The sequence below is a fragment of the Alternaria dauci genome, chromosome 3 (genome assembly GCF_042100115.1).
Source record: "Alternaria dauci strain A2016 chromosome 3, whole genome shotgun sequence".
Taxonomy (NCBI): Eukaryota; Fungi; Ascomycota; class Dothideomycetes; order Pleosporales; family Pleosporaceae; genus Alternaria; species Alternaria dauci.
The window spans coordinates 2,734,405-2,747,017 of NC_091274.1; the positions used below are offsets into that span (position 1 = coordinate 2,734,405).

General features: G+C 53.0%; 4 protein-coding genes across 4 annotated transcripts; 2 read left to right on the top strand and 2 right to left on the bottom strand.

Moving 5' to 3' along the window:
* Window positions 1-1,330: 1,330 nt before the first annotated feature.
* ACET3X_004545 (mitochondrial 37S ribosomal protein mS47) lies at window positions 1,331-2,776 on the bottom strand (the record flags this gene model as incomplete). The annotated part of the gene is made up of 2 exons (XM_069450761.1): window positions 1,331-2,671; window positions 2,723-2,776. 2 exons carry the CDS (start codon window positions 2,774-2,776, stop codon window positions 1,331-1,333), a joined length of 1,395 nt encoding a protein of 464 aa, XP_069308523.1.
* A 457-nt stretch (window positions 2,777-3,233) lies between these two features.
* ACET3X_004546 (uncharacterized protein) lies at window positions 3,234-4,669 on the top strand (the record flags this gene model as incomplete). The annotated part of the gene is made up of 3 exons (XM_069450762.1): window positions 3,234-3,402; window positions 3,452-3,480; window positions 3,536-4,669. 3 exons carry the CDS (start codon window positions 3,234-3,236, stop codon window positions 4,667-4,669), a joined length of 1,332 nt encoding a protein of 443 aa, XP_069308524.1.
* A 3,102-nt stretch (window positions 4,670-7,771) lies between these two features.
* On the top strand, window positions 7,772-9,899 carry ACET3X_004547 (uncharacterized protein; the record flags this gene model as incomplete). The annotated part of the gene is made up of 5 exons (XM_069450763.1): window positions 7,772-7,837; window positions 7,900-9,081; window positions 9,132-9,238; window positions 9,288-9,834; window positions 9,882-9,899. 5 exons carry the CDS (start codon window positions 7,772-7,774, stop codon window positions 9,897-9,899), a joined length of 1,920 nt encoding a protein of 639 aa, XP_069308525.1.
* Window positions 9,900-10,707: 808 nt separating this feature from the next.
* ACET3X_004548 (uncharacterized protein) lies at window positions 10,708-11,679 on the bottom strand (the record flags this gene model as incomplete). The annotated part of the gene is made up of 1 exon (XM_069450764.1): window positions 10,708-11,679. The coding sequence occupies one exon, from the start codon at window positions 11,677-11,679 to the stop codon at window positions 10,708-10,710; it is 972 nt and encodes a 323-aa protein (XP_069308526.1).
* Window positions 11,680-12,613: the final 934 nt, after the last annotated feature.

The following is a 12,613-nucleotide window of genomic DNA, read 5'->3' on the forward strand; positions in this document are numbered from 1 at the left end:
CATCGCAGGTCTGCTTCTCGGAGCTGCGGGTCTTGGCCTAGGACTGTTCTAATCGCCTAATTGGGAAAAGAAGGACCAGTATATACCTTTCAATGTTTTATGTTTAATGCAATAATGGATCGGCAAACATCTCTACAGATGTGTTGGATGTAATGCTAGTTTCAACGAAAACGCTTCGTTTCTACCAATCCGTCATGGATATGCCCGGTCATCCCACGCTACTCACTCAGTGCTGAATGGCTGTACCGTCTCCTGTAGCATCGCTTCCCGAATGAGGTAGCGGCCGTCCCTATGCTCTTTCCATCGCGACCTTCCGTCCTTGCCCCACTTCGTGCCCGACTATCTTAAATCCACCAACAACCTTATCTCAGCCTTGCCACACCCCTCACCACCTAAACCCAAGTCACATGCATCTGATTCAAGGCCTCGAATGGTACCCCCCGTCTTAGCATCTCCGTCGTAGCATCTCCATCTGCAGCGTTCATCAAAGTACAAATGCCAGCTGGATGTGCAAGCCAAGCTTTCCCCTCCAGCTGATTTGTTGAGCGCCACGGGTGAACGCCACTAGATGCGGAGATGAGCCGATGGCCACCCGCATTCTAGATCTATGGAGCGACGATGATATGCGAGGCGACCCGCGCATGCAGCATGCTCGGTGCACGTTCGCCGGATGTGGAAGCAGCGGCCGGGTACGAGACGGCTGGGTGTTGATGTGCTGGGCTTGGCTCCCGTCCTTCACATATCATGCATTGCTGGGCATCAAAGAGGTGGTTGCAAGGGATATGTAATCATTGGGCGTGAGTCGGGACTATGCGTGACAATGTGATGAACTAATGTTACTGCATCGTTATCTCTGATAAGTGAACATCGGACGCAATATCTTGATGTCGAGGGCGGTTCCGGATACTCATTCACTCACTCACGGTCTAACGCAGCCTTGGTTTCAAGAAGATGTGCACGATAACAGTACCAAAACGAAGAATCAATATCCCGCGGCTTTGGGGAGCCATGAAAGAGCTAGCTGGAGACACATTGATCGACTTCATCGTGATATCTGGTCGCATGACGCCTGAAGAGCGGCCGGGGACGACAGCAGCAAGCAATGTTGTTCCGAGTCCGCAACTGTTTTCGCAAGGGACGGCAGCCGCACGACTTTCCATGTATTGAGACATGCTCTGTACATCTCCATTTTAGTGAAGCAGCCATACGGTAATTTGCTGGTTTGAGATGAGAGGGAGGCATTCCGCCTTACTTCGCGACAGTTACGATGACCCATATACATGCTGGTTTTCAGAGTGTAGTATATACAGCTACATGCTTACTTACCACACTATGCATACCTCTCGAGTACTTCAGTAATCTTTTCCCTTACGCCCTGCTTTCCCTCGTACTTTTCCAAAAGCTTGGCAACAACATCCTCTTTCTTTTGTCCACTAGCTTCTCTCAGAATCTCTCCCTCCTTTGGCAGCCCAATCCATGCATGCGGGTACTCTTTGTAGTCTGCGTCGCTAATCAAAGGCAACGGTGCCCCGTCACTTCCGGCAAAGAAGGCATCCACGTCCCGTGTCTTTACGTCTTGCAGGGTGTTGGGTTGCCAGTTGGGACGCTCCTTCTTGCGCTCTACCAGACGTGCTGTTACGCCCTCGACGAAGTCTGGGTGAGCCATGAAGCGGGAGGAGATGTCGTATTCCTTCTGGAATGTTTGCGCGATGGACCATTGGCGGCCGATGCGCATTTGACGGAGGGCTACAGAGACGGAGATAGGTGACCGGCTGTTGATAGTTTGAATGGTCTTGTCGGCCCACTTCTGGATTTCCGGGTCGCTGTGGCCAGTCTTGACCTGCTCGAGTGATGCCATAATGTCGTCGATACCTGGCTGGTCGTCATGGAAGACGGTGTCGATGACCTTGCGCAGTTCGCCCGAGATGTGCGGTCGCTCGGCGGGCAGACCAGTGCTGAACTCTTCGATGGTGGCGTTGATGATCTTGAAGCGCTCGTTGAGCTGCATGTAGTCGGGGAATTGTAGTTCGGCGAGACGGGCCTCGAGTTGCTGGAGGGTGGAGGAGTGGATGTAGTGTGTTGCGATGCCGTGGTAGAAAGCGTCTACGCCCTTGAGCTGTTCGGATGTAAGGGCGAGGTACGTGCCGAGAGAGCCTTCCATTCGAGGAAGGAAAAAGGATGCGCCGACATCTGGGAAGAAGCCGATGGTCGTTTCGGGCATGGCGAAGAGGGTGTTCTCGGTCGCGATGCGGAAGGGAGCGTGTATCGAGAGCCCAACACCGCCGCCCATTGTGATGCCGTCCATGAAGGCGACATAGGGCTTTGTGTATGTTGCGATGAGGTGGTCCAGCTTGTATTCCAGTCCAAAGTAGTCTGAGCTCATCTGCTGTCCCTTTGCTCCTTCCTTGTTCCATTTTGCTAGCGCGGCGACGTCTCCTCCCGCACAGAAGGCGCGACCGTTGCCTTTGATTATGACAACGCCTGCCAGCTCTGACTTGGCCCACTCCTGTAGCCTCGGTATAATCTTGCGGGCCATGGAGCCATTGAGCGAGTTCAGCTTCTTCGGCCGGTTGAGCTCGATGCTGCGTACGCCGTAGTTGTTGGTGAAGATGACATCATCGGGGTCGTCGTCCTGCTGCGCTTTGAGGAGGTCTGCGGTGGGTGTGGCGTACTATGTGATTGTTAGGTCTGGTCGCGTGGTGGGCTGGAGGGGCGGCTGTACCTTCCTCGACCCGCTCATCCAGGCTGGATTTGTGATCTTTGCGCGCAATGGCATGGCTCTTATTGTGCTTATCCGCGAGACGCTGCTCAGCGGTGTTCTTGTTAATGTGCGGAGAGACATGTGTGAGTGAGTGTGCGTGTATAGGTGAATGCGCGACGATGATGCAACTTTCACAGCTTCTGCCGATGAACCTCGGGTAACCGCGCAAGACGTCTACAGAGCGACCAGGTCGTCAATTGTTCTGCTCTGACAAGAGGGCGTGAGCCTATAGGATCCGAGAGGATATCAATACGAAAGCTGATATATATCTACCGAGAAATGTGCTCCGCCCGCAATGCTCCATGGCTCTTTCTCAAAGTTGTCGAGCTCGGATCTCCCCCTCACCTGATTGGACGATGCGCTCCCATCTCGCGCTAAGAAAATGATTTGAGCCTCGCCATCTCCAGACATCACCGCCATCTCAAGCAACCGCCTCCCCTCGTTTTTTCTGCATCGTGTGATCGGGTCAATCATGTCGAGCTTTTCCAGACTTTTCCTGCGCACATCGCGCTCTGCCCTCCAGTACCAGCGCGGCGTGTCCCCAGTGCAAAATGCTTTGGGCGCGCAGGGCACCAGCAGGTGGATGAACGGCGTACGGAACTACGCCGCCTTCACACGAGACAAGCCCCACGTCAACATCGGTATGTCTCTTTACTTCTGTTTGCCCACGGCTATACTAATGGTTTCCAGGTACCATTGGCCACGTTGACCATGGAAAGGTACATGACCGCTCAACCCCACGTCTCCGCCATCATCACGCCTAACGCATTGTAGACTACCCTCACAGCCGCCATCACCAAGCGACAAGCAGAGAAGGGCTATGCCAAGTACCTCGACTACGGTTCCATCGACAAGGCTCCCGAGGAGCGAAAGCGTGGTATCACCATCTCGACGGCCCACATCGAGTACCAGACCGACAACCGCCACTATGCCCACGTCGACTGCCCCGGTCACGCCGATTACATCAAGAACATGATTACAGGAGCTGCCAACATGGACGGTGCCATCATCGTCGTTGCCGCGTCGGATGGTCAGATGCCCCAGACCCGTGAGCACTTGCTGCTCGCCCGTCAGGTCGGTGTCCAGAAGATTGTTGTCTTCGTCAACAAGGTCGATGCTGTCGAGGACCCGGAGATGTTGGAGCTCGTCGAGATGGAGATGCGTGAGCTCCTTAGCAGCTACGGCTTCGAGGGTGACGAGACACCCATCATCATGGGCTCCGCTTTATGCGCCATCGAGGGCCGCCAGCCCGAGATCGGTGTTACCAAGATCGACGAGCTCTTGGAAGCTGTCGACTCATGGATCCCTACGCCTCAGCGTGAGACCGACAAGCCTTTCCTCATGGCCGTTGAGGATGTCTTTTCCATTGCTGGACGTGGTACTGTCGTATCGGGCCGTGTCGAGCGCGGCATCTTGAAGCGCGATGCCGAAGTCGAGCTTGTTGGCAAGGGCACCGCACCAATCAAGACCAAGGTCACTGACATTGAGACCTTCAAGAAGTCATGCGAGGAGTCGCGCGCGGGCGACAACTCCGGTCTTCTCCTCCGCGGTGTTAAGCGCGATGACGTTCGCCGTGGTATGGTTGTTTCCGTTCCCGGGCAGGTCAAGGCCCACAAGAAGTTCCTCGTCTCGATGTACGTTCTAAGCAAAGAGGAGGGTGGTCGTCATACTGGCTTCGGCGAGAACTACAGGCCGCAAATGTTTATCCGAACTGCCGACGAATCGTGCGCACTTCATTTCCCAGAAGGCACCGAGGACGCACACGACAAGCTAGTCATGCCTGGTGACAATGTCGAGATGGTCTGCGAACTCCACCAGCCCCACGTTCTGGAGACTGGTCAGCGCTTCAACATGCGCGAGGGTGGCCGAACTGTCGCTACTGGTCTAGTTACGCGTGTCCTCGAGTAGATTAACGAACCCCAATGAACCCGAAGAAGAGGCGAACATCTCCGGGGTGCAATTCAAGAGGCCCTCTTTGTAAGATAATCATGTTGGACATATCCCGGCTCTCCGCTTCTCGATTACCCTACATCATGTACTTTAGCAGCACGGCAAAACGGATCTAGATGAGAGGCGTTGACCAAACGATGAATATGGAAGAATGTAATGACCTTTGACAACAGTCGCCGGCTGCAACCTTGCTGAACAATCGCCAGGTCTCGGCTCTTTCCTAGAACACGAAATGTTGGTATGACTTGATAGCGCAGGGCGGTATTGAAAGGCTTCGCGCGAATGTACCACCGCCTGTCAATCGTGGTGAACGTGCCCTCCTCTACGGCCCCACCTGAACAATCAGATCATCTTGGAGATGGAGCCACCCGTTCGGCTCCATACCACCGCATGAAGCTTCTCGAACACAAATCACCGTTTTAACGCAAACGCTTGGCCTTGCTTCCAGGCGCTGCGCGCCGGGTCCGTTCGGCTGATTTGACATTGCTACCAATGTCCGGGCCGAATCTTCAACGTTCCCGCTACTGGAGTGTGTACGTCAAAAGTGCCACCGGTTGTACGTTTCAGGGGAGCCTACACGTCGTCCTTCGAGTCATGCGTTTCCCTAACAACACTCCCAGGGACAACCCAGAAACGCTCCTCAACAATAAACGCGTGAATATACGTCATGTGTCGCACGTATAGTTTGACCATCGCCCAAGTGCCAAGAACGGCTCGTACTGATTAAAGCATTGTGCATAACTAGCGACTCGTGAGGGGGAACTAGTTATGCTCCGTGGTACAGAGCGTCGCGTATCTAGTGACGACCTTCGCCTATGAAACACATTACAATGACGGAATTGTGCCTGCACACAGAAATGAACCGCGATCAGAACATCGTTCGACATGTCTGGCCAAGAAACACTTAGCCGGTTTTTCTTTTTTGGAGGGTATGCCTCACATAGCGAAACCTGGCAGAGGGTTCAACCACCACAGTCGTCTGGTGACCCTTCGCTCGAAAAGTTAGTTTGGGATCAACCAAACCTCATAGCATGAGTCCTGGAGGATAGAAGAAGTTCGTCTCGAGACGAGTGAGCCACGACCGTCGATCGGGGAGTCCGTCATCCAAGCTACATCACACCTTTCTTCCAGCAGTCGTGCCTATGTGCCGGTACACCCCAACGTGATAATGCCCATTGGCAAAGCTTTACGGTTAGGCCGCAAGTGCGGCAATAAGGCCATCGCCGTTGATGCATGGAGCTGATTAGCAGCCTACTGGCGTCGGAACCCTGCGTGTTTTTCCCTCCAGAGGTCCAACCAGAGTCCGTCATGTCTTTTTGGCGGCCAGTGACATGCGTTTACTGAGCCAAAAGTTGCTATGTTCTGGATTGTATTGCTCGGGTAGAGGTACTGCGCCAGCCCCGTCCTCGCTGGACCTATACCCGTGGATTGTCAACCGAGGAAGATCCGCAGGATTGCGCCGGCATACCCTGTTACATTTCACGAAAACGGTTATCATGCAACGTTCGGCGTGCTACGCAGGCATTGATAAGATTGCGGACGAGTTGTAACCATGCAGGCGTGTGCTAGTATAGGATCAGCTATGAAAAGTCATGAAGAGGGGTCAGGCTGATCACCGAACACAATATGGCATGACGTATGCAGCTGTCTAAGTGGTCGTCGTTGATTGTCTCCGAGTCAAATAAGCGATCCGGCAAAGGTACCAAAATATCGTCAAGCGAAAGATACCGACCCCATGGGGCAGTTTGGCACGGTTTTAGATCCTTGCTGGAAATCATTATTTGTAATGCACAGGAAGTAAATCATCTGAGGTCGCATAAGATGCCAGACTGCGTCGAACCGGCAGGACGTCCAAGCAGGCGATCCCCGACTACATGTGGGAAGCTGGGGCCAGCCGTGCGCCCAGCAATTCACCGACTGGTGCTCCGCAGTAGGCAAGCGACCCTCGTCTAGCAATGGGCAGGCCTCGTCCACATGTTCGAGCTGTCGTTACACCGAGAAATCCTCCGACTAATCATTCATCTCCCGCATTTCCGTAGTTTGGGGTATCTTGAGGCTGTCCTCGTGGGATGCCATGCTATGGCAGATGACATTCACAAGAATAGTACCCGATCGAAGCTATGGCCCAACTTCCAAACTCTGTTAGCGGAAGGTGCAAAGCTACCTTCGGAGTCTTTTGCTAAGTCCAATGGTCGCCGTACGAGCATATGTTCACATCCTTGCAACCAGAGTTACCCGGTGGTATGAAAACCCGCAAAGGTACGCTAAAAGCGGGGCACACTCTGAAAGCAATGACCATTGCCATTTTTCGTTAAGCAGCCGCGTATCAAGTGTGACGCTTCATGCTTCGGAAACGGCTGCGGCTGGTATGGCTGCAGCATGTAGGCCCGATGTCAAGTCGCTTTCCCGGGAGAGCCGAATTTGTCTGTACGTGCGATACTTTTCTGGCCACTAAGTGCGAAAGCGATTTTCATTAGGTCGAATGCCTCCAAGTGCGAACGCGAGTCTCACCACGTCGAGAGCTGCTTATCATGAGGACGGCACAAAAGGGCGGATTTCGGAGGCCGACTCAGGCAGCTAACAGTCTTATAGCACGTAATGGCTCGTGTATGCGACTGCCTCGCAGCTGTCCAAGGCATCTCTTCGCAAAAAGTGGCATGGTTCAGTGGAATGACCCAACATTACTCAGGCACAGTAAATCGCGCCCTAGGGGGGTAGTGCTGATGGTTGCGCCCCGCTTACATAATGTAGTACCTTTTCGGCAAGTGCTTAGTTACACAGGTCCACCTAGTTCTCCGCAGCTGACATAGCACCCACTATACACGACTACGCCAGCAGTGCAGGGTGCCGGTGAGGCTGGAATGGCAGTCGAGCAACTCGTGGCGCGAGACATGCGTCCAAGTCTACGCCTCTAGGGATCCTTGCCCCGCTTTGTCTTATCGCCTGAACCTGGCCGCAGCGGCCTAACCCGCCGCACATAGCCTTAAGCTCCCGCATCCTCAACCTACATCAATAATCATCGGTACAACAACTGCGCCGTCAATCACTACTGCCTTTGCAATGAGCAACGCCGCTTTGATTGCTTGCACAAGGTGTGCCATATCCAAGGCGCGATGTGACCGCAAGGTGAGTACCCCAGAGCTGCGCGCCTCAGGCTCCCAGCGCGACATCTAACACAACAACAACAGGTACCCTGCTCGCAGTGTGTTGCAAGAGGATATGTCTGCCAGCCACGATGTACCTCGCGCCGGCCGCGAGCTCCTCGAAAGTCGTCGGCACGGAATCTGAACTCGGCTTCAGCAGAGCCAACCAGCACCATCAGCTCCGATGGCAGACATGTTCCAAGCATGGAGCAGTTTACCGGGTACATGGTGCCTGACAGCCAATCGGAGAATAATGACATGTTTGCCTTCAACGCGGCTCTATCCCAAGCACCACTGGATCTGGGCGGCTACGATGATTTCATGGGCTTCTCATATCCTGGCGCGCCTTCCAACAGCGATGCCATGGATACGAGTACGTCCAATAACATCTTCACCTCCATGCAATCTATGGATATGCACGGAGGCGATCCTCGATTTTCACCACATGTAGCGGGCGGCCAGATGTTCCAACAACAACACATGCAACATGTCTCGAATCAGCCACCGACGCCACCAGATACAACGCCCCGGACGACAAAAAGTGTCCCAGCTAGCCCACCACCAGGGATGCAAACTCCGTTTAGTCCAAAACGGTATCCCCAAAAGACGCCCTCAGATAGACCTGCAACACTCGACGATGTGCTTGCGCAAATGGTGGAGTTGCTCGCTCAGCCTGACGCGTGGCACGGACTCCCAGATAGCAACAGCGATTCCAGTCAGACCCTATCACACGATGCGCGAGACCGCATTGTTGCAACCGTTCAATTGTTGCTGCAACGTGCACTACAAAGTCGTTACTCGCCTACGACACCAAGCCAAGGCCTCTTCGGACGCATTGTAGTACTACCACCTTCCCATGTGCTTATGCACTTTATCGACACCTACGCAAGTCGCATCGACTCTATTCAGCCTTATCTAGGTCTTGCTGGCTCTTCTGTTATCAACATTCAAGACATCCTCCAAGTCGATATGGCAGATGTCGGCATACTACTGATCATTCTTCTGATCACGCAAGGCGCCATGCTCACGGATCATTCTGAATCGCACATACTTGCCAACGGCCTAATAGAAGTATGCAGGATCGCGTTGGACGATGTTCTTGAGAGCCGAAGCATATCGGAGCCAATGATCGGAGCTATTGCATTGCAATTATTGACCCTCTGTACACGGAGTGGTAAAGACTCCTTTGCTTCGTACGCCATGTCGAAACGAGGCCAATATCTAAGTGTAAGCGATTCGTGCGACAAATCACCGCAAATGGATTCTAACGTTCATAGATGTTGAAAAGTTCTGGCGTTCTGCAGCCTGAACAGACCCTGTATAACCCGAAATCTGACGGAATGGAACATTGGCAAAGATGGAAAGAAGAGGAGGAGCGCAACCGGTATGACCCATCAGTTTCCCCATGAGGACGTCTCGCTGACATTTCCTAGACACGCGTATGCGTGGGTCTACGTAGATCTCGAGATCAGCTTACTGCACGATCTTCCACCAATACTCTCAATCAACGACTTGCAAGTCCCCTTGCCGCAAGATAACGACCTGTGGCATGCCCAGTCGTATAGCGCTTGGCTCGAGCACTCCGGCGCGAATGGGACCAGGCCAGGGCCCTGTAATCCCGCGAAATTTGGTGCTTGGCTGGAGCAACAACAACAACAACAGGGTGCGAACGGAACTCGCTCGAATCACATGACTCCATCGCTCAACGGCCTCTTCCGTAGTTTTCTCCAGGGCCGAATGGGTGATGATTTGCCCCTACATCACATTCGTCTTCTCCTCCATCCACTGCAGGCCATGGTGCTTGAGCAGCAGCAACTTTTGCGCATTTTCGATACCGATGAGCCGTCCAACCGGTATCGCGTCCTTTCCAAGATAAAGATCCTGGGTCGTTTACAGGAGACGCAAGATTTACTCCAAGATTTGGCTACGCTTCTTACTCGGCGCTCCAAAATTGCTGCTGTCGAGGATGACAAGGGCCGGGTACACTCCGCTGACTTCACGAGCATGATAATGCTCCATCTGGTTAGCTTGAACGTTTTTACTAGCATCCCCGAGATTGAGAGGTGTGCCAAGGAAGTACCACCCGCCTCGGACACCGCGCGTGCGGAGATGTGGCGCTGGGCCCGCTATCCCGAAGGCGAGAGCTATGTTTTATTTCACGCCGGACAAATCTTCCGGCTTATCGACGGGTTATCAATGGATGCTCGACCGACCTGGTGGCCGGTAGCTTTGTACCGTGCCGCCATGTCATGCTGGTCACTTCGATCTTTGGAGCGGCCTTCTTCGGCATGCGCGCAACCGCTCGAAGTCTGTATTGACGCCTTATTGCCTGCTGAGGAAGAGCGTTTCCTCAACACGGCCACCGGTACACCAGTCGTCACCCTTGGCGATAAGAGACGGCTGCCCATTTTGGAGGGCAATAACAGCTTGCTGTATTGTATCAGCAAGTTGGAAACACACTCTACACATTGCTCACGTAATGTTCTTGAGAAGGCTAGGTACTTCTTAGATAGATGGAGGACATGATCACACCGATCCGGTGCCGGCGTTTTATATCAGGTCTGGGAATCTATGAGATACTGGGAACTCGGTTTATTAGAACCAAAAGGGCATTAGAGATTTTATTTGGCTATCTCACCAAGCGGCGCTTTACTAACTGTTCATATACCATTTCTAATACATGTCCTAAAGGCATACACTGAATTCATCATATTGAGTGGTCAAGAGGATTCAAGCGAATGCATTCACGCTACATTATATGTAAAGTTCCTGGCAGAAACGCATTCTTCATATGTGCCACCCACTGACCAAAAATAAGGAAACATCGAAAAGAAACTACGATCGGAAACTACACTACAAGTTCTTGGTGATACCAGGACTGGCCTCCTCCAGAATCTCGCTCAACTCTTTCCAAATCCTCTTACCAAGCTCCGCACCCTCAGCACTCCTAGCCAGCGGCGATGGCTGAGAGACCTGATCATCAATGATATATTCGCCCTGGCTGTCAGGCAGCGCAGTTGCATTCACCAGCACCCGAGCGCCCACTTCTAGCGGGCGACCCAACAACTTCTTGAACACCACCGGCGCCAAACCCATATCCTTGACCAACTCGGACTTGCAAAGACCAGGAGTAACACAGTTGATAACCACAGGATACTTGTTCTTGTCCTTGATCAAGACCTGGGTCATGTGCCGAATGATCAAAATCTCCATCAACTTGGAGAGATTGTACCGATCCGCCATGTCGGCCTTCGTCTCGTCATCCAGCTCCGCGAAGATGCTCTCAGCACTCCTCTGCGGGAACTGCGTCCAGTGGTGCACCTCTGACGTAACAATCGTAAGGTACGGTTTCGTATTATGCAACTCCGCGGACCTGCGCAGGAGAGGCAGCAACAGCAGCGCGAGCATAAACGTCGAGATGACATTCACTGTGATGTGCGCCTCGTGACCCTCTAGTACATTGAATTTGCCATGCGCAATACCCGCATTCTCGAGCACGATATCGATACAAGGCAGACTCTCGCATTTCTTCGCAAATGCTTTTACGCTGGCGTAGGAAGACAGATCCAGTTCCCACACTTGCAGGACGCCGGTCCGCTTGGTGCTGGCTTCAATCTCGCGTTGGGCATCCTCGCCTTTGGAGCGCGTGCGGCAAGCGATTATGACAGTTGACGCGCCGCAGCGGACAAAGTGGCGTGCTGCTTCTAGGCCAAGCCCGGTGTTTGCGCCGGTTACTATAACCGTTTTTCCGGTGAAGGTGGTAGATTCTGGGACCTTTGGTGTGTAGAGGAGCTGCGATTTTAGGAAGGCGGGGAAAGATGACATGGTTGCTTGCTTGTACGTGTCGCTGTTTTTGGAATCTGATTCGTATGCTTCTTGCGTATGCAGCTAGTTGGCGAGCTGATAGTGTTTCGCAAGAACTGACAAGATGCGTAAGGCGTGGTGAGACTCGATCGTGAATGCAAGTTTAGTCAGGCCAGCAGCAATCGAGAACTGGGCGGAAGAAATAGAATGATGAAGAAGGCGCACGTTCAGTAACACTGACGTCAAGAGCGAAGAAAAAAGAGTCACGGCTTAGTCACGCTCGGGGTCCAGTATTGCGCTGGTTGACAGCGCGCAGTTCCTATTGTCCTTAATCATCTTTGCTGGCTGCGTACTCGATACGGTTGCCAGCTTCGTGTTTTGTCGGAGTACCGTCGAAAACACGGAAACGGTTAGCGCGCCATTTCCAGAGTGCTAGGCCACCCATGCTAGGCTTTATTTGGAATACGGTTTCGTCTGTCCGCCCCTGCAGCAAAGGACCGAATCATCAGCCTCATCCGCAAATAGCGTGTCTCATGTCAGGGCAACCTTACTGAGGCTTGATTCTACTCGTATGCTTACTGTTGACGCGGTATACCGGTCAGTATTCACGACTTCCGATGTCAATGGTGAATGCTGGTATGCGGGTGCTCCGATGCTGATCATGGATGCCGATGGATGGAGAGCCGACTTGGGCATGCGATGCGCGGGATGAACGGAGCAAGAGGAGAGATCTCGGTGGTCTTGGTGTCCGATGAACGACTTGGTGTTGAGGTTGGAGAAGTCGTTGTGCGTTGCGATGAGATATAAACTCCCTTTGGCAACCACGAGAGATACTCCACCACCATCATCAGTCATCTGCTATCTCGTCTCTTGATCTCTATCTCCCTACCACTCAAGCCTTGTCATCTCTCTTCCAAACTTACCTTCTTACCAATAAATTCTCAAATCTGCCAAT